This window comes from Ursus arctos, unplaced genomic scaffold (genome assembly GCF_023065955.2).
Source record: "Ursus arctos isolate Adak ecotype North America unplaced genomic scaffold, UrsArc2.0 scaffold_7, whole genome shotgun sequence".
Lineage (NCBI taxonomy): Eukaryota > Metazoa > Chordata > Mammalia > Carnivora > Ursidae > Ursus > Ursus arctos.
Window position 1 is genome coordinate 64,431,926 of NW_026623089.1, and position 20,561 is coordinate 64,452,486.

Here is a 20,561-nt window from a genome sequence, read left to right on the forward strand (position 1 = left end):
TTGCAACCATTCTTCTGTAGTACAGACTAGAGGGCAAGAATTTGGGCTTAACACAGGCAGCAGGCCAGTACTGAAGGGCAGAGAAACTAGCAGAACTTTCTGTGGTTGCACAGCGCTGTAGGGACAGAACTGGAGACTTAAGGGACCTCCATATGCAACTAGTTTTCTCAAGATATATACCAGAGTCTTAAACTGTGCTGGTCGGAAAGATAAAGAACTTAACTTTTGAAACCATAGTGCAATTTTTTGCAATCTTGTAGTGTGGAGAGACAGAGGAAAGGGGAGTTAAAAAAAAAAAAAGCAAAACTGATCTACAGTCCTTTCTCCATGGAGTACTTGTTAATTTGGTTGTGGTGAAAGGCTGAGAATTCAGGTTGGATCTCTGACAGAGGGCAACTGCTTAAAACAGAAAAAGCAACAGCACTTTTGGTGGTTTCCAGCAGATCTGGAAGTCTTCAAAAATATGGTTATTTCCCTCAAAATTTCTGCCAAATTCTGCAGCTCTAAGAAGCAAAAGGCTGAAACTGGGAATCAAAAATATTGAAAAGCAGAGTGGAACTTCCTGCAGTCTCTGCTCTGAGAAAACAGACAGTCCTAGAGCCTTGTACACTCTAAACAAGGGTAAGTCAGACATAGATTGAACTGGATAAAACTGCAAACCAGGCTCAACTAAGACCCTGACTGCCGTAAGGTGATCATCTTCACATGCCATTTTTCTAGCAGAGGAAAGGGTGAACCCTTTTTCATGGAATATAACATCATCTAGAGTCTCTAACAGTTTTTATATGCAATGTCTGGCTTTTGATAAAAGCACAACTACAGGTGATTTCAGCTAATTGAAATTAGCAGACAGATTTTAAAATAACTGTGATTAAGGACTTTTAAAAATAGGGAAAAACAGGGAGAAAATAATTTAGGAACTCAATAGAAAATTGAAATATGTAAAAACAAAGATATTTCTAGAACTGAAAAATATAATCTGAAATTAGCTACAACATTTGAAATTGAGTAGATGGGTTTAAGAATAGATTGTACACTCAGAACATAGGATTAGTGAACTGTAAAAAAAGATTAATATAGAATTTTCAAACTAAAGCACAAAGGAAAAAAGAAAAAAAAGCACAGAAGACATGCTGGGAAACATGTGGGTTATAGTAAAAAATTCTAATATACTTTATACTGGGTCTTAAAGGAGAGAAATAAAATGAGGCAGAGGCAATATTTGATTAATATTTGAGACTTTCCAATACTGATGAGATGTATCAACCTACAAATTCAAGAAACTCTGTGAACCTCAACCAAGACAAAGACAAAGCTACACTTTATAACACTGTAGCAAACCTGCTAAAAGTAAAAAATAAAAGAATAATCTTAAAAGCAGTCATAGAAAAAAGACATATTATTTTTAAAGCAGCAACAATAAAACTAAGTTGATTTATCAACAGAATTGTGGAATCCAAAGACAATGGAATGTCTTTACAGGGCTGGAAGAAAAGAGTAAGCTAGAATTCTATTCCCAGTGAAAATATCCTATAAAAATTACTGCAAAATAAAAACAGTTCAGAACAAAAGGAGTATTTGTCACAAGCATATTTGCATTTAAAGAAATACTAGGGATGCCTGGGTGGCTCAGCTGGTTGAGAGTCTGAATCTTGATTTTGGCTCAGGGGATGATCTCAGGGTGGTGGAATGCAGCCCCGCATCAGGCTCTGCATTCAGTGGGGAGTCTGCTTGAGATTCTCTCTCTCCTTCTCCCTCTGTCCCTCCCCCCACTTGCACTCTCTCTGTCTCTCTCTCTCTCTCTCTCAAATAAATATATCTTTTAAAAAAAAAGAAAGAAATACTAAATGGAGTTCTTTAGTCAGAAGGTAAATGATCTCAGATGGAAACATGAAAATGCAAAAAGCAACAAAGAGCACTGGAAAAAGTAACTATGGAGGTAAGTATACTAGCAATGACATGCAAAATAAGAATATTAATGTTTCGTGAAATTTTGCTTATAAAAAGAATACATGAGAATAATAATGCAAAAAATGGGAAATGGGTAACAGAGTCCAAGTAGTGTAAGGTTCTTACATTACTAGGAAAATGTTAAATAATAATATATATTAAACTGTAATAAGACAAAGACTGATCTCTTAATTCAGGGTAATCACAAACTTGAAAGAATAAAAGAATGTCTGGAAAGTTATCAGAGGGAAAAATAGGACTATTACAAGAATTGATTAATCCAAAAGAAGGCAAGAAAAGAGGAGAAAAAGAAAACATTTAAAAAAAAAAACCCAGGAAACAGAAATCCAACTACATCAGTAATTCCATTAAGTGCAAAGAACTAAATATTCCAATTAAAAGACTAAAATTGTCATATTGGATAAAAACCAAATCAAATGAAACCCAACAATATATTAAGTACAGGAGACACACATTTTAAAAAAAGATACAGAAAGGTCCAAAGTTAAAAAACAGAAAAAAACTGTAAATATTAGCCAAAAGGAAAGCTATAAGTCAAAAGCTTTATTACTCTGCTAGTAACACATCACCATTTTATGTGTGAGTATACTGTGTGTGTTTATCTAATAATCTGATGTCAAATTCTTTTTTTTTTAAGATTTTATTTATTTATTTGACAGAGAGAGACACAGTGAGAGAGGGAACACAAGCAGGTGGAGTGGGAGAGGAAGAAGCAGGCTCCCAGTGGAGGAGCTGGATGTGGGACTCGATCCCAGAATGCCGGGATCACGCCCTGAGCCGAAGGCAGACGCTTAACGACTGCGCTACCCAGGCGCCCCTGATTTCAAATTCTTTAAATCAAAAATAAACAATAAATAGACAATTTCACAGTCATAAAGGGAAAACTTTAACATATTACCCTTAATGTCTAAGAGAACAAGCAAATACACTTTGAACACAATTACTAAACTCAACCTAGTTAGCACATGTTATAACAACAAATGCATATTTTTTTCAAATGTAAATGGAATCTTTATCAAAATTTACCATATGCTGGGTCGTAAAGCAAGCTTCAACAAACTTCCAAGAATTGAAATCATTCAGATTATGTTTTCTGACCATGGAGAAATTAAGCTAGTAATCATTTGCAAAAACGTAACTAAAAAAAAAAAAATCCAACTACTGAGAAATTAAATAATACATTTCTATAACTCAAGAGTAAATGGAAAAATCAAAACAGGACTTTGAAAATATTTTTAATTTAATGATAATGAAGATACGATATTTCAAAATTGGTAGGATATGGCTTAAGTGGAGCTTAGGAGGATATATATAGTCTTAAGTGCATCTATTACAAAAGAAGGAAATTAAATTAAATTAAAATCTGTTTCAGTCTCGAGGCTAAAATAATTTAAAAATCAAACTAAAGGAAGAAAAAGAAAATAGTAACTATAAATGAAATGGAGAACAAATGTATACAAGAAACATTTTTAAATCAAATGTGAGTTCCTTGGAAGATTAAAAACTGGTAATCCTTTAACAATAATCATCAGGAAAAGAAAAAAATATAAAATGTAAGAGATATGACTATGAAAGAGGATACCATGGGGGCACCTAGATGGCTCAGTCAGTTAAGCGTTGCCTTTGGCTTGGTCTTGATCCCAGGATCCTGGGATTGAGCCCCTCGTTGGGCTCCTTGCTCAGCAGGAAGTCTACTTGTTCCTCTCCCTCTGCCCCTCACCCCAACTCATGCTCACTTTCTCTCTCTCTCAAATAAATAAAATCTTAAAAAATAGAGGATACCATGAACAACTCCATGCCAACTAGTCTGATAATTTAGATAAAATGCACAAATTCCTTAAAAACCACAACTCAACAAAACTGAGAGTAACAAATAGAAAATGTTTCTATTAAATATTAAAGACAAAGAATTTGTTATTAAAATCTTCCCACGAACAAAACTCTACGCACAGATGGCGTCTAAATATTCTTCAAAATATTTAAGGAAGAAATAGCACAAATCTTATCTGAATTCTTCTAGAGAAAAAAAGGGAATACTGCCCAAATCTTTTTTTGGAGGCTAACATAATTTAAGACACCAAATTTGACAAATATATTCAAAAAGTAAATTATGGCCATAAACATAGATGCAAAAATCCTCAACAAACTATTAGTAAATAAAAGTCAGTGATTTTTTTTTCTTCAAGTTTTATTTAAACTCCAGTTAGTTAACATACAGTGTAATGTTAGTTTCAAGTGTAGAATTTAGTGATTCATCACTTATTTACAACACCCATTGCTCATCACAACAAGTGCCTTTTTTAACCTATCACCCATTTAACCCATCTCCACTGCCCACCTCTCCTCCAGGACCCTCAGGTTCTCTCTAGTTAAAAGTCTGTTTCGTAGTTTACCAATCTCTCTTTCCCCCCATATGCTTGTTTCTTTTGTTTCTTAAATTTCACATATGAGTGAAATCATATGATATTTGCCTTTCTCTGACATTTCACTCAGCATTATACACTTTACCTCCACTATGTCATTGCAATGGCAAGATTTCATTCTTTTTTATGGCTAATATTCTGTTATATATATATCACCTCTTCTTTATCTATTCACCAGTCATTGGACATTTGGGCTCTTTCCATAATTTGACTATTGTTGATAATGCTGCTATAAATATCGGGGTGCATGTATCCCTTCAAATCAGTATTTTTGTGTCTTTTGGATAAATACCTGATAGTACAACTGCTGGATTGTAGATAGTTCTATTTTTAACTTTTTGAGGAACCTCCACAATTTTCCAGAGTGGCTGCACCAGTTTGCATTCCCACCAACAGTGTTATAGAGTTTCCCTTTCTCCACACCCTTGCCAACACCTGTTGTTTTCTGTGTTATTAGTTTTAGCAGTTCTCACTGGTATGAGGTGATATCTCATTGTAGTTTTGATTTGCATTTCCCTGATGATGAGTGATGTTGAGCATCTTTTCATATATCAGTTGACTGTTTGTTTGTCTTCTTTGGAAAATGTCTATTCATGGCTTCTGCCCATTTCTTACATGGATTATAGGTTTTTTGGGTGTTGAGATTGATAAGTTCCTTATAGATTTTGGATACTAACTCTTTATCCGATAAGTCATTTGCAAATATCTTCTCCCATTCTGAAGTTTGCCTTTTAGTTTTGTTATTTCCTTCGCTGTGCAGAAGCTTTTTATCTTGATGAAGTCCCAATAGTTTATTTTTGTTTTTGCTTCCCTTGCCTCAGGAGTCAGATCTAGTAAGAAGTTGTTATGGCTGATGTCAACAAGCTTACTGCCCGTGTTCTCCTCTAGGATTTTGATGGTTCCCTGTCTCACATTTAGGTCTTTCATCCATTTTGAATTTATTTTTTGTGTATGGTATAAGAAAGTGGTCCGGTTTCATTGTTCTGCATGTGGCTCTCCAGTTCTCCCATCACCATTTGCTGGAGACTGTCTTTTTTCCATTGGATATTCTTTCCTGCTTTGTCAAAGATTGGTTGAACATATAGTTATGGGTTCATTTCTGGGTTTTCTATTCTGTTCCACCAACCTATATCTTTGTTTATGTGCCAGTTTCAGACTGTCTGGATTGCTATGGCTTTGTAATGTAACTTTAAGTCCAAGAATTGTGATGCCTTCAGCATTGTTTTTGTTTTGTTTTGTTTTGTTGTTTTGCTTTTTGAGATTGCTTTGGCTATTCAGGGTCTTTTGTGGTTCCATACAAATTTTAGGATTGTTTGTTCTAGCTCTGTGAAAAACACTATTGGTATTTTGACAGGGATTGTACTGAATGTGGAGATTGCTTTGGGTAGTATAGACATTTTAACAATATTCTTCTAATCCATGAGCATGGGATGTTTTTCCATTTATTTGTGTCATCTTCAATTTCTTTCATCGGTGTTTTATAGTTTTTAGAGTACAGATCTTCTACCTCTTTGGTCAGGTTTATTCCTACGTATCTTATGGTTTTTGATGCAATTGTAAATGGAATTGAGTTCTTGACCTTTTCTTGTTCTTTCTTTTTGGGACAAATTCCTCCATTTCAGCATTTCGTATAGGTCTGTCTTCTTCTGTTAGAAAAGTCTGTTATGTTTTCTGCTCCTGAATGTAATAGCTTTATGAAGGAAAGGTCATATAGTATCCAGAGCCTCATGCATCGGGGAGTGTCTCGTGTGTGCTGTGTGCATTCAGTTGTGTTTTGGCTGCTCTACCCATCAGGTCAGTCATCTGCAGAGGTTCTCCTTGCCTGCAGTGGGCAGTGTTTGGTTCTTGGCTGGAGTGTGGAGAGTTTTAACTAGGTGTGCTCTGGTCTGCTAATTATTAAATGAGACCTGATGCTACTTCCACTAGAACTGAAGACTTGCAGAAGTCTATGGTTGGTAGATGAGGCTCGTGTGAGAGTTTGTGCTGGTCTTCTGGAGAAGAGGCCCAGTGCGCTGGTCCTTAGACACACTTGCCTGAGAAAAGCAGCATCAGGGGAGCACAGGTGGGTGGGACTTGGTGTAAGCGGGTTAGGCAACCAGTGTTGGTGCTATGTTGTTTGTTGCACTCGATTTATGCTGAGGGGTGGGGGAGGGAAATGGCACTAGCCAGCTCCTTTTTCCCAGAGGAGGGACCTCATGCTTGCTGGTCTCAGGGAAGAGCAAATAATCTCCCCTTGTGCATCTCAAGTATTTTTCAATACTGTTTTCATGTTGTCTCTCGGTTGCTTGTCTGCCTGGATTAGCACAGTGCCCTTTCGGCTTTATCCCAGACAAGCCTGCTTTGAAAACTCCAGGCCTTAGAGACCTGGTGTGGCAGGGGGCCCTGTGCTAGTCTTCTGGGGGAGGGTCTCGCTGCACTGGGACTGATGCAGGTTTGACCAATTGAGGGCAGTGGCACCAGAGCGCACGGTCATGGTGTTTGGAGCAAAGCAGGCTGAACAGCCAGTACGTGGGTTAGCAACCCTTAGCAGGTGTCTCTGAGCCTATGCTGAGGGGCAGAGGAGGGAAATGGTGCCTGTTGGCTCTTTTGTCCCAGGAGAAGCATTTCTGTGAACGCCACCTCACAGATACACTCCAAGAAGAGTGAATATTCCCTGTGCACCTCAGGCGATCCTCAGATCATGCCATTTGCCCTGGGGTTGTTTGCATGCCTTCTCTTTAGAAGCAGGGCAGCGCCCTCAGGGCTCTAGCTCAGCCAAGCTTGCTGACCTCTGAAACTCCAGTCTTTGAGCCCCACTGGTTGCGAAAACTCACAAAAATCAGCCCCTGTCTTTTTCCCAGCCAATGACTTTGGGGAAGTGTTCTCTGTGTGCATATCCCCGTGCATTCCACTCTCTCTCCCCTTTCTCCTTAACCAGGGCTCCCTACCCTCTGCAGAACCCTCAATCCATATCTACTCCAAAGCAGTATCTCTGTGCTTCCTACCTTCCTCCATGTGGCCTCTTCTTTTCCTCTAGCTGTGCAGTTTGTTCTGTCAGTCCTCAGCTCAATTTCTTGGGTATTCAGAATGATTTGATAGTTACCCAGTTGTGTTTGAGGATGAGTCAAGCCTAGCATCTTTCTCCTATGCCACTATCTTAGCTCTCCCTGAGAAGTTAGTGATTGTGAAAGAAGACAGTCCATCTCAGAGGGGGTTTAGTCCAGAAATTTAGAAATAAGTTAACATTTGAATATCTGTTAATGTAATTCATACTACATTAATAGAAAAAAAGGATTAAAACACAGTAATAATCTTGATTGATGTAGAAAAAGTATTCAATGAAATTTAACATGTAACTCAACACTGATAAAAATGCTCAATTAGAGGGGCACCTGGGTGGCACAGCGGTTAAGCGTCTGCCTTCGGCTCAGGGCGTGATCCCGGCATTATGGGATCGAGCCCCACATCGGGCTCCTCCGCTGTGAGCCTGCTTCTTCCTCTCCCACTCCCCCTGCTTCTGTTCCCTCTCTCACTGGCTGTCTCTATCTCTGTCGAATAAATAAATAAAATCTTTTTTAAAAAATGCTCAATTAGTAATAGAAGGGAACTTAGTAATAAATAAACACCATACTTAATATTGAAATAATGAAAGCATTCCCTTAGAAATCAAGAAAGCATTCCCTCAGAAATCAAGAAAGGACGCTTGCTATCCTATTTTTATTCAACATGATACTGGAGGTCATAGCTAATGCAACAAGGAAAGAAAAGGAAATAATAGGCATATATTGGAAATGAGGATGTTATCATTATTCACAGGTTACATAATTATAATTGTAGAAAACCTTAAAATTCTACAAACCATTAAAAAGTCAATTTAGCAAGGCTGCAGGATACAAGGCAAAAATTATAAATTGATTTCTATACAGTAAGAACAGAAAACGAGATGAAAAAAAACTTAATACCTTTTTAAAAAAAATTAGATACCTAGGAATAGATCCAGTGAAAAATATGCAAGACCTCTACACAGAACACTATGAAACAATCAGTATATATCATACTGAATATATATATATATTCATGAAATGGAGGAATTCATGAATGAATTCATAAGATGAATTTGGTGGTGACCCCAAATTTTCTCATGGAAATGTGGGAGTCTATGTCCCCTTCCCTCTGAAAGGGCTTATGACTGCTTCAACCAGTAAACTACAGAAGTGACACTATGTAACTATGTGAGATCATAAAAGGTCATGGAGCTTTCTCCTTTCTCTCTTAGAACACTCGCCCCAGATGCTCCCTCTGAGAACTGAGCTACTATGTTGTGAGAGGTTCAAGTCACATAGACTTAATTAATAAGTGTTCTAGTAGACAATATTTGTCCAAGTGCCAACATCTGAGTGAAGAAGCCTCCTAATGATTTCAGCTCCCAGACCCCTCACCCCCACCTGAAGCCTCTAAGTATTATGGAATAGATAAGCCATCCCTACTGTGCCCCATCCCAATTCTGTATCCAACAGAATCTATGAGCATAATTTTAAAAAGGCTTTTCTTTTACACTGCTTAGTTTGGGGAGATTTGTCACCCAGCAATAGATAACCAGGACAAAAGATGTCTTTACCAAAACCGCTCTACAGGTTCAACACAATCCCAATTAAAATCTCAGCAGAAAAAAATGGAAAAGCTGATCCTGAGATGCATTTGGAATTACAAAGGACATGAAGAATCAAAACAATATCACAAAATAATGAACCTGGAAGACCCATACTTCCTGATTTCAGAAGTTACTACAAAGTTACGGTGATCAATATAGTATGGCATTAACATAAGGGCATGTAGATCAATAGAATAGAGTCCAGAAATAAGCCTCTGTGTTTAGCTGATTTTCAAGGATACCATGACCATTCCAAGGGAAAGAATAGTCTTCTCAACAAATGGTGTAGGCCTAATCTTTAGAAGGGCTTGCTTACAAGGTTGGCCCTCAGCTGGCATCTAGAAACTTGGCTTTTGAAATTTTCTCTATTTGATAGGGATGTATTGGCTGCACTAGCCCGGCCAGACTATTTAAAAAACTACATGATTTATTGAACACCTGCTTTTCTTCTGGGAAATTAGAATTTTGGTGGGCAAAGGGTGCCTATATGATTTAGCACCCAATAAAAACCCTGGGCTTTTTAAACAGCCTTCCCTGGGCAGAAATACTGTGCCCATGTTAATGCATTTTGCTGTTGGAGGGAGTACACTCTGTGTAGCCCCTTCAAGGACAGCATAGGAAGCCTGCACATGGGTTCCTCTAGTCTCTTCCTCTTTCTGATCCAGCTGTGTATCTTTGCTATGTCCCTATAATAAATCTTAGCTATGAGTATGACCATATGCTTAGTCTTATGAATCATCTTCACACACTGAATGTGGGGTGGTTGTGGGCTATTAAAATGAGTGGGTCAAGGGGGCACCTGGATGGCTCAGTGGGTTGAACATCCCACTCTTGGTTTCAGCTCAGGTCATGATCTCAGGGTCATGGGATTGAGCCCTACATTGGGCTCCATGTTCAGCACAAAGTCTGCTTGAGGTTCTTTCCCTGTCCCTCTGCCCCTCCCCCCATTCACACTTGTTCTAAAATAAAATAAAATCTTTAAAAAAAAATGAGTGGGTCAGAAGTGCCAACCCAAGTGGTGTCACAACTGGTCCCCACAATATGTATATTAATAGTTTACAATACCGTATTTCATACACAACTCATAGTGATCTTTTGAGCTAAAGAGATCTTCACACAAATTACGTAGGGAAAGCATAGCTCAGATCTTATAGATTTGCCAGCATAATAAAAGCAACTTCCTCCTGAGGTAAGAAAGGCACATCCCTTCCTCTACAGTAGAACCTAAGAGAGTGCTAAAATAAGCTTTTAAAGAAATGTACCTTATTATACAAAAATGCCTCCAAATGCTAATATTTTTAGGTGAATATTCCCTCCTTCTATGAGTTCAATTCATTTACAATTTAAAACCATCTTTTTATATATAACAGGACAATGGCAGCAGAAATTTAAATGTAATATAATACAAATAAGTGATATAATGCTATTAAGTTGTCATGAACATACTTTTACATTACAGATTATTTCTACAACCAAAAACATTAGCTGTCCACAAATTTTTAAACATCACTATTACTGAAAAAACTCCTAGTCAAAGCATATCAATTGTTTAAGGAGAGTTTGCCGACATCACTCAGTACCGGAAAAAAAAAAAAAAAGTAGAAATGACTAATTATCCATACATAGCAATGTTTACAAGTGAAATGAGATGAATCTTCTCTCATCTGTACAACTATTAAACAGTAAGAGAAGCACTATTTAAAAAATGAGAACTTTCACAAATGACATGCATTGCACTTTAGGGCTAAGGAATTGCATTTAAGCACCTGTTTTAAGGAAAAAATTTTTGAAAGTCCTAGTTTACAGTTGATGATTGATAAAACTGAACTTCTGAAGTTCAGGTTTCTTATTATTTTATTATATTGATAATCACTTAAAGATTTAAACTAAAAATACTCTTGTATTTTAACAGACCAAATCCAACAATTTGAAGACACTGAAGCTCTATTTATATGGTCATGGCTAAAGCACTGATCACATTTTCCATGGCTAGTCCTAGTAAGAGGACTGATGATTCTACAGAAGTACTCAAAACATCATTGACTAAAAGTCCAGTTCAAACTGACTACCAACAAATAAACATGACAACCTCTTTTAGTCTGAGAGGAAAATTAATTTCCCCAATCTTTCCATCTTAAAAATACAGGACTGTGAGAGCAGAATCCTGCAAAACATCAATGGCTGAGCTGTGTACAAAAATAAACCGATCACTGAGAAGTAATAAAAGAAATGAAAAACTACATGTGGTATTTTTATCAAGTTTTTTAAAAAGTTGCTCATTTGAATATTAACTCTTAGGGTTGCCCTTGTGCTCTGTATTTGTATATTTCTCATTTGATACCTTATGATCTTTTGCAATTAAAAGTAGTTAATCTACAAAGTAAATTTAAAATTTTCTCTAAACAGTTTAAGGAAAAGGGGGCAAAGGGGATAACTTAAACCAAAAATGAGTAATTATATATGGTTTACATAGGCAGGTGTAAAGCCTGTACTTCAGGAATCATATGCAAATATGGGAGATGAGGGTGACGGAATTCAACTTGAATATGGTTTTTAACTGTCTTGAAACATCCAGGACTTCAAGAGATACTATCCTAAATCTCCAAAAGACTACCCATTTTCCTTATTCCAAGGGTCCCTAAATTAATGGTTACTTTGTGGAGGAAGGCCCCTGACTTCAGACTTGCAGTTGTACAAGGTTAACTGATAGATCCGTGACAGAATTAAACAAAAACAACCTAACTAAAACGGTGACTTGGCTAATCATTATGCCACCATTGAACTCTTAAGGTTTTTATTTAATTATGAGAACTCGTGCTCACTCCTCTGGAGTCTGGTCATACAATTCAGATGTAAGCAAAGGCAAACAAGAATTAGGCAAGTTTCAAAACCTTTAATAAAGAAAAAAAAAGACACTTCCAAAAATAAATGCCACACAAATCAAAGTTTTAAAAAAGTGAAAGATATTCAAGAAACAAAATCCTTTACTATCAAAATATACCAAATACTTAAATCTAATGAAGTTGAGTGTTCAAATTCTGGGTGAATGTAGCTTATACTCATATACCTAGTAAAGCAGTGTTTTTCATGATATGTTTGTTTCAAGACATTACTTAATATAGTTACTTTTTAAACCTATATTTTCTTAAACATCCATTTCACAATTCATTTAATTATTTTTACATTCATTTATAAAACACATTTTCTAACAACGGGTTACTTTGTGCTTTAATAATAATGATCCGTGGTAAAATACTTAAGTGATTTAAATGCTTTACTAACAACTACATCCATCACAGATTCTTGCACACTTATACAGCTACTGCAATAATCCAAAGAGCTACAACTCTCTTAAAAATGACACTCACTCAAGTTTGGTAAGCATGCTAAATAATTAGAAATGTATTTTTTCTCCAAGTTAGAACATTAGAACTTTCTAGCTTTCTTTAAAATCTGCAAAGGTAACCTGCTTATTTAAATCACTTTTAACTGGAAATTTATAAAAACAGAGGAAAGCATCATTTTAGAATTTTCTTTATAACCTCTATAGTAAAAAATGGATGTCTTCTTTCAAACTGTGATGGCACTAAACTACTATTTTAAAAATTCTAGATTTTAAAGTGTTAAGAAATAATGTCCATTCCACCTAGAGGAGCATTTTAATAACTAATTATTTTTCAGGTCAATAATTTCTTTAGTGTGGGTGACACTGCCTTATACTCATCACAGTACTTTAGTAAATGATCCACTTAAAATGTGATCCAAGACAAACCTCAACTTATTCTCAGTTCTCTTCTATAACAAGGGTCCAATGTGTATCATCCTCTAGGCTGATAATACAGTAAACAGATACAAACCTAAAGCAATAAAATTTATATAATTAATGACAATGAATGCCAAATACAACAGACCTCATTCTCACAATTTGGAATTTTCATGCAAAATTGTATAGGTTTGATCCTTACTTATAGATAATTTATTTCTTTAAGTAATCAAGACAAATAGTAGAAAAAGCATTTTATTTATATGGAAAAAGCTACATTAATATCTGTAAAAGGTGTCAATATAATATTGCCTATACAGAAAAAAACTCAAATGTGAATAGCAACAAATAAAAGTTACACATCTTCCTACTTAGCAGTGCAATTAATTCACATTGCAATAAAGTTAAGTCAAGTATAACAAAATCAAAACAAGTGTTTCTCCATAATCAGGATACTGAGAATTACAGTGTAAAGATCCTTTCAGGTTTAAGAAATCTGCAATCAATCTACCGAATACCCTAAGACAAGGGAGACAGACAGTTAATTCATTTAATTACCAGCTGTTGGGTTTTTTCAATACTGTTCACAGGAAAAAGGTAATGAGTTGACACACATGTAAATAGAATATATTTAGTCTATACAGTAAAAAAATACAAATTATAAAGTGAGCTAACAACGAAATCTGAATACAGATTTATAAAACTGATGACATCTTAGACAACACATACAGTATTTCTCATGTAAAAACATCTAGTTTCAGCAAAAAATAATTTGGTTGCTTTTCTGATGCATTGCAGATCTTGTAAGCTGAAGATGCAGATGTCCAAGTATCTTAAAAACCATAATAAATGTCTTTCTCAATGCATACAAAATGACAAATGCTCTCATCACAGTCTTAAGGGTATTTTTGGAAGTTTGTTTTGTCTTGCTTCAGAAATACATGTAAAATGGGTAAAAATCAAAGGATTTCATGGTACAATGAAACAGTAAACAGTGCTCAATTTACTGCTAATGTTGAAAAAAACCTAGATTTTACAGTACTCTGGTATATATGAAATTTTTTTTGATTTTACATTGCATATTTCTGAGTCCATTCTCTTGCATGTCTGTTGTATCTGTAGGCATACAAAAGGGATATAGTAAAAACATACAAATTGAATCTTTTAGAAGACCTAGTTATATAAAACTGTACACTCTACCTTTTTACACTTAATTGCAATCATCATTCATATGCCATTATTGGGTCAATGTGACTTAAGCTCATATATTAAATAAAACAGAAAACAAGTGATCTTTTAACTGATGGATTTCTCTACAACCAATATAAAAACATGCCTAAGTTACAAACAACAAAATAAGAAATCAATTTCTAACAGAAATCTATAAAAGTCAACCCTGAATGGCCATTGTCTGTAAACTGCAAATGAATCAATGATACCAGCAAGATGAAGCAGCTTGAAAATTAGGTCAATTTGGAGGGGTTTAGGGATAACTTCTCTTCCTGGGACAAGATAAGGAATACAATATTCAAGGCTTTCCAATTATCAAATTCTTTTATTTAAAATTTACTACCTAGAACTATATATATAGTTCTTTCCTATCAAAAAATAGATATGCAAATGCAGAACGTGTACTATTAAATAGTAAAGGACTAAACACAATGTGGGAAGGAACAGTATCTTTTGTAAAAAGACTAATAAAGTTTAAAAAGAAAGATTTCTTCCATTGGAAGGATAAGCACACTTAGTATAAGTATAATAAACACAATTAAAGGTACTTAAATATATTGATAAAACTTATGTTTTGGCAGACTACACAGAAATACACCCAGGCAGAAACTAATATAAGTAAACACTTACTTTTCTTTGTCTGATTTATAGATTTGTGCAATATCTGGTACTAAGGGGTCATCTGGATTAGGATCACAAAGTAGAGAACATATGGACAATAAAACTAGATTGAAAAGAGAACATCACATCAGATAATGATCTTTCTGCTTTATAACAATTACATATATAAAAATGATTTTACTGAATATAGACAATGAACTTCTAAAGAAAACAAAATAAAATGAGCATGTTAAATTACTTTTTAGATTAACTTTACTTAGGAGCAAATACTTCTAATTTTAAAATAAAAATTATAAATAGCATACAATGTATATGATACAAAATTACTATAATTTTTGAAGTTTTAAATTTTATTTGATTTCTACTTATTTAAAAAATGTGTGCTTATAAAGTAACTATTAACAACATTTAATCTGAAGAGTTCTCTATAAAAATAATTTTAGGTAACACATATATAATATACACCAAATATGGTACTAAATCAAAACATTTTTAGAACAGCATCCTAACTTTAGATATTTCTTTAAGATTTTATTTATCAGAGAGAGAGCACGCACAAGCAGGGGGAGTGGCAGGCAGAGGGAGAGGCAGGCTCCCTGCTAAGCAAGGAGCCCGATGTGGGACTCGATCTCAGGACCCTGGGATCACGACCTGAGCCGAAGGCAGATGCTTAACCAACTGAGCCACCCAGGCATCCCTAGATATTTCTTAGAGATACTTTTGTACTTTAATGAGGCAACTGTCCGTTTTTTATTTTATTTTAGTACAGAAAATCTATGTTCTAATCAATTCAAAGTAAAGCAAACAAACTGTTAACAGTCCAAAACATTTTGGACTCATGTTTATGCACTTTTTTTACTTTGGCTAAGTGCTATAGTTTGCCTACAAAGAAGAAAGATTTGTCAGATTTTTTTCAACGAATCTTTTATTCCATGGCCATTATTTGTATCACACTCATTTAAAAATAATGTGAAATTATCAATACATAACTTGTATGTTTTAAAATATAAGTGAAAATTGAAAAAGTAGTTGTTTCTTGCCACACTAAAATACTAATTCAAATAGCTACATTTTTAAAAACAATCTAAGTATCTCAAAAAGTAAGGAACAAGGACTCTGGTTCCTGATTTGTCTGTTACAACTGCATACCACCACTTCTGAGGGGGTATGAGGAATCTTTGGAAGAACATTTCATCTTTGCCTTCCTCTACTATGTTCCTTTATCTTTTCCTACTCTTACAAATCCACAAGTAAATTTATAAAGAGAGTTAATTCTTAAATGACACAGAAAGGGGGTTGCTAAGGGATAATGAGAAAAATCAGTATTTCATTCATCTTCCTTATCTTCTATCTGCCTACTGAAATTCTAAGTCTTTTATATTAAACCAATAGGGTAGATTATCTGGGCTCACATCTTCAGAGTTTCCAGACTAAACTCATGATAAAAATCAAAATAAGACATTTAAAATGTAAAAAAGTGAAAAATGTACAAATAAGCAAAGTATAAGCTACATTATAAAATAAGCAAGAGGGAAGTTCCTCATTTCCCACTCCTGCTGCTAAGAGTCATGTGCCCTGACTTCACTATCATGTACACAAAGCAAATGTTTTAAGATAAAGAAAAAAGTAATAATAGTTAACATTCATTCAAGTGCCTTCTATGTGCCAGATGCATAGTGACCTTACGTGGTAATACTCTTATAATCCCCATTTTACATATGAGGACACTGAGGTCACTTGAAATTCTTCTTCAAGGGCAGTTTCCAGAAGCCAAGAATACCAATTAATATTTATAAAAAGCTACCAATGTTAGAAAATTAGTGCTCAACATCTGGCAGTCTGCCATTTCTTTTATATATGTAAGTACTTAACCACTTACACCAAATGAATTACATTTTGTGATACCATTCCAGGAAAGAGTATATTAATTTGAATAACCCCATGACACCAGAACTTTCTTGCATATAGTGCATAACAGTTACACTATGTGATTTTTAAAAAGGCACTAGAATCGACATGAACATTTTATACACTTTAGGTCAGAAAAACTGCCATTCATAATAACTAGCTGACATGAAGGGCTACTACTTACCTAATATTTGAAATAATTATCATTAAGGACCCTGCTTCCTATAAACCTAATCACTTTTAAACATAAGTTAAACATTCAGGTAGCGTTTATTAAAAAGATTTTTTTTTTATAATTTTTTTTTAAGATTTTATTTATTTATTTGACAGAGATAGAGACAGTCAGCGAGAGAGGGAACACAAGCAGGGGGAGTGGGAGAGGAAGAAGCAGGCTCATAGCGGAGGAGTCTGATGTGGGGCTCGATACCATAACGCCGGGATCACGCCCTGAGCTGAAGGCAGACGCTTAACGACTGCGCCACCCAGGCGCCCCAAAAAGATTTTTTTTTAAATGAGCATAGATTCTTTCCTCCCCTAAATCCTTCAAGAGAAATAATTTTCTTAAATTTTATAAAAAGGGAAAACTACACAATTACTTCAAGGGCTGAAGCTTCTAACTCAGAACAGTATTTTCCAATGGTGAGGTTCTCTTCTGCTAGAGTAAAACAGGACATGAATTAAGAGGGCTGGCACAGCAAATAGAATTGGCTAGTAACAAAAAGGCTTCAGAAGGTCTACGTACATATCTGGGTAATTTAACAAGAAAAAAGCTGTTAAAGCTGAGAATCCACATGGATTATGTTATCAGTCATAATAATGCCATTGGTTATTCGAAGTTTAGACTAACATGCTCAATGTACTGCATAATTCCAAAGTGTGAAATGTGTCTTTCATTTTAAATCATTTATCAGCCTCATCTGGTATTTCTTCTTGGATGATGTAAGAGGTGTAAAGCTTTACTTATTACATCAACAATCCCATTTAATAAATGGGACAACTGGTCCTAAAATCTTATTTTTACTCTGCCTCTCTCTTTAAAGCCCAAACTAAAGGGGTCAACAGGCTCATCCAAATTTCTAGCTCTAACATATTTAAAATTTGTCTCATTTTATCATGATGATTTGCCTGTTAACCACACCAAGCTAACTGATAAAAGCAAAAGAGTAACAGAAGAGCTATGAACACAAAGCAAAATCAAAGCAGGAGAAAACACAGTAGACTGGGTTTTTTTTGTAAACTTTGGTCCCTAGATACTTCTGCCATATTTTTCTTGTCTCACTGTTATCAACAGTTATAAATCAGATAAATGAAATTACCTTTTGATACAGTCAGAGCTGGTGACCATTGTGACCTCAGGATATCAAGACAAATACTTCCATTACTGTTTATGTTTGGATGGTAAATTTTTGTTGTGAAAGCAATCTAAAGGCAAAACAAAACAAAAACGTGACAACCCACGAACTATGAACAAAACAGAACCAGTTTGCTCTAGAGTAAAATGCCCTCCACTTTCTATGACCTTAGAGAAGAAACGTATTCAACAACAAACTGAGCGTCTACTTTGTGCACACATAGTTTTAGCTACTGGGAGTGTGAAAGCAGATAAAGTCAGTTTCCCCTTGCTCCCCAGGAACTGGGAAGTATTTTGGAATATAATAAATAAATCTATAATAGCTGGTATGACTGGCTGAGTTGTACCTGAAGTAATTAACCATGGCTTCATCATCCCTCAAAGTAATCCTTTTCTTAATTTATCACTGATTCCTGCAAGTGACACTGGATCTAAAAACAGGGTGCCGACCCTGTTCCAGAGGAAAGCTGAGGGGCCTATTACCTATCCTAAAGAAGCCGCCAAGAATTCTAATCTTCCACAAGAGTTGTTGTTATACTCTTTCATATATATAATCTTAATCAGGTGTTTCTAAAAATCTAAAATAATTATTTTGAGTGGCAGAATTTGTTAACAAACTTCTCCTCCTTCATGTCACCATCATTTATTCCCTCTTCAGAGCCAGTCTAAATTTAATGAAGTAAGAACACATTTTTATTTTTCCTACCACAATTAATAAAGGGACTGTGTTGTATTTACTTTTGTATTTCCCAATGTAACAGAACACTGCAGGTGCTCAATAAATTTTTGTTGAATAACAACTTAAGAACTGAAAAATAGGGTCAACTTTCAAAGATAATCCTCTGAACAGAAAAGTCTGACTCTCGACCATAAAAAATTTCCCAAACTATATGTATCTAATGACGAGGGAGAAAAAGGGTAAGGAAGTTAATTTATAGTGTAACAGATACTGCCTTTTGCTTTACAGATATAGTCCAGTATTTGAGTAAGAAAGCATATTTTAAATTCAGTGATTTTACAGAACAGTTTGAACATTCTAATCTACCCAGTCTTTGACATCACGTACATATCCTGGGGTAGAGAGCAAAATCCCCAACAAAGGAGTCACATCAATCATAAAAATGAAAATACCTTTGGTGGCTTAAAAGGATAGTCTGTTGGAAAATGTACGGTGAGAAAGAAGACTCCACCTTGATAGGCGCTATCAGGCTGAAATTACAAATATTTGCATCAGTGATTACTGTATTTATTTAGTAACCTAAGATGATTTTCCCCCCAAATAGATTTGAAAAAAAAAAAAATGCCATCATTCTGACCTAAGTTCAAATCATTTAACCTTGAAAACAGGTTTCCCCCTTTGCAGGGATGAAGGCAGAATCTCCAACAATCATGACATCAAAGTTAAACACAAAAATAGAACACACACAGTGGTGTGACTTACACAAAAAGATCTTTTTATGAGTCTAGGGTTTTACAGAGTTTCAAAGACTGCTTTGAGAAACGAAGAATTTTCTGCAGCAGTAATTAGTATGGGAAGAAGGGTTCGGGCTAGTATTTATTTACCTTCTTATTTATAAAACCTAAGATCTGATGGTCCTTTTTTTTTTTTTAATATTTATTTATTTATTTTAGAGAGAGTGCAAGCAGGGGAGCAGCAGAGGGGGAGAAAGAATCCTGCGCATACTCCCCACTGAGCAGGGAAACTGACATGGGGCTTGATCCCATAACCCTGAAATCATGACCTGAGCTGAAATCAAGAGTCCCACGCTTAACGGACTGAGCCACCCAGGCGCCCCTGATAGTCCTTTAAGGGGCAAGAATAGAGATGAACTAAAAAGACCAAGTTATAAAAAGGAAAGGCTACATGACACAAAATTCAGACCTCCAATCTTCACTTAGTAACAGTTTATAACATAATGTGGAAAATGCAAAAAAGCTCAAAATAAAATGAGATAAATTCAATATTCATTGAATCAAATTAGGAACCAACTTTACAAGAAGAATTTAAATTTGGCCATGTTTCTCTATGGCAGTTAGAAAATATATTTAATATTATAAGCAAGAAAAAAATGATAAAGAAAAAAGGTAGCAAAATACCTAAAATTCTATTTTAATTCCTTTATATATATACACACATATATATTCCTTTATATTTATACACACATATATATTCCTAAATATCTATATTATTTATTTATTTGAAAAAGAGAGCACAAGCGTGGGAGGGGCAGAGGGACAAGGAGACTCCCCACTGAGCAGGGAGCCGGACATAGGGCTCAATCCCAGGACCCTGAGATCGTAACCTAAGCCAAAGTCAGACGCTTAACCAACTGAGCCACCCAGATGCCCCTCCTTTATATTTAATTAAACTTATCATGCTATATTACCACTTTGGTAATAATAGCAAGACTATCATCACTTCCTCAAGTTTCTGCATATACATTAGAGGACTGTACTGTATAATTATTCTTACTATATATAGTTTAATTCTAGTTCATCAAAACTTATAAGGAATGTAGAAAATGTAAATAAATTCAAATGATATTATAGAGTGGCATGTTTGCATTACTAAAACAAAGGGGGTATGAGTAACATAATTGTAACAATTTGCTACATGTAATTCACCTAAGAAATATCTGTGAAGGGCTATAATTCAAATGGTAA

The 20,561-nt window shown here is 35.2% G+C and overlaps 1 protein-coding gene across 2 annotated transcripts in view; it reads right to left on the reverse strand.

Annotated features, from left to right (window-relative positions):
* Positions 1-11,897: 11,897 nt before the first annotated feature.
* UBE2D1 (ubiquitin conjugating enzyme E2 D1) overlaps positions 11,898-20,561 on the reverse strand; it is a 38,890-nt gene continuing 30,226 nt past the window's right edge. For both annotated transcript variants that reach the window (XM_026504233.4, XM_044386081.3), the window contains 4 exons: positions 19,029-19,106; positions 17,863-17,968; positions 14,648-14,741; positions 11,898-13,903 (listed from right to left, as the gene is read on the reverse strand). In XM_026504233.4, the coding sequence (XP_026360018.1) occupies positions 13,858-13,903; positions 14,648-14,741; positions 17,863-17,968; positions 19,029-19,106 (324 nt within the window). In that variant the 3' untranslated portion in view covers positions 11,898-13,857. The remainder of the gene's footprint in view (positions 13,904-14,647; positions 14,742-17,862; positions 17,969-19,028; positions 19,107-20,561) is intronic.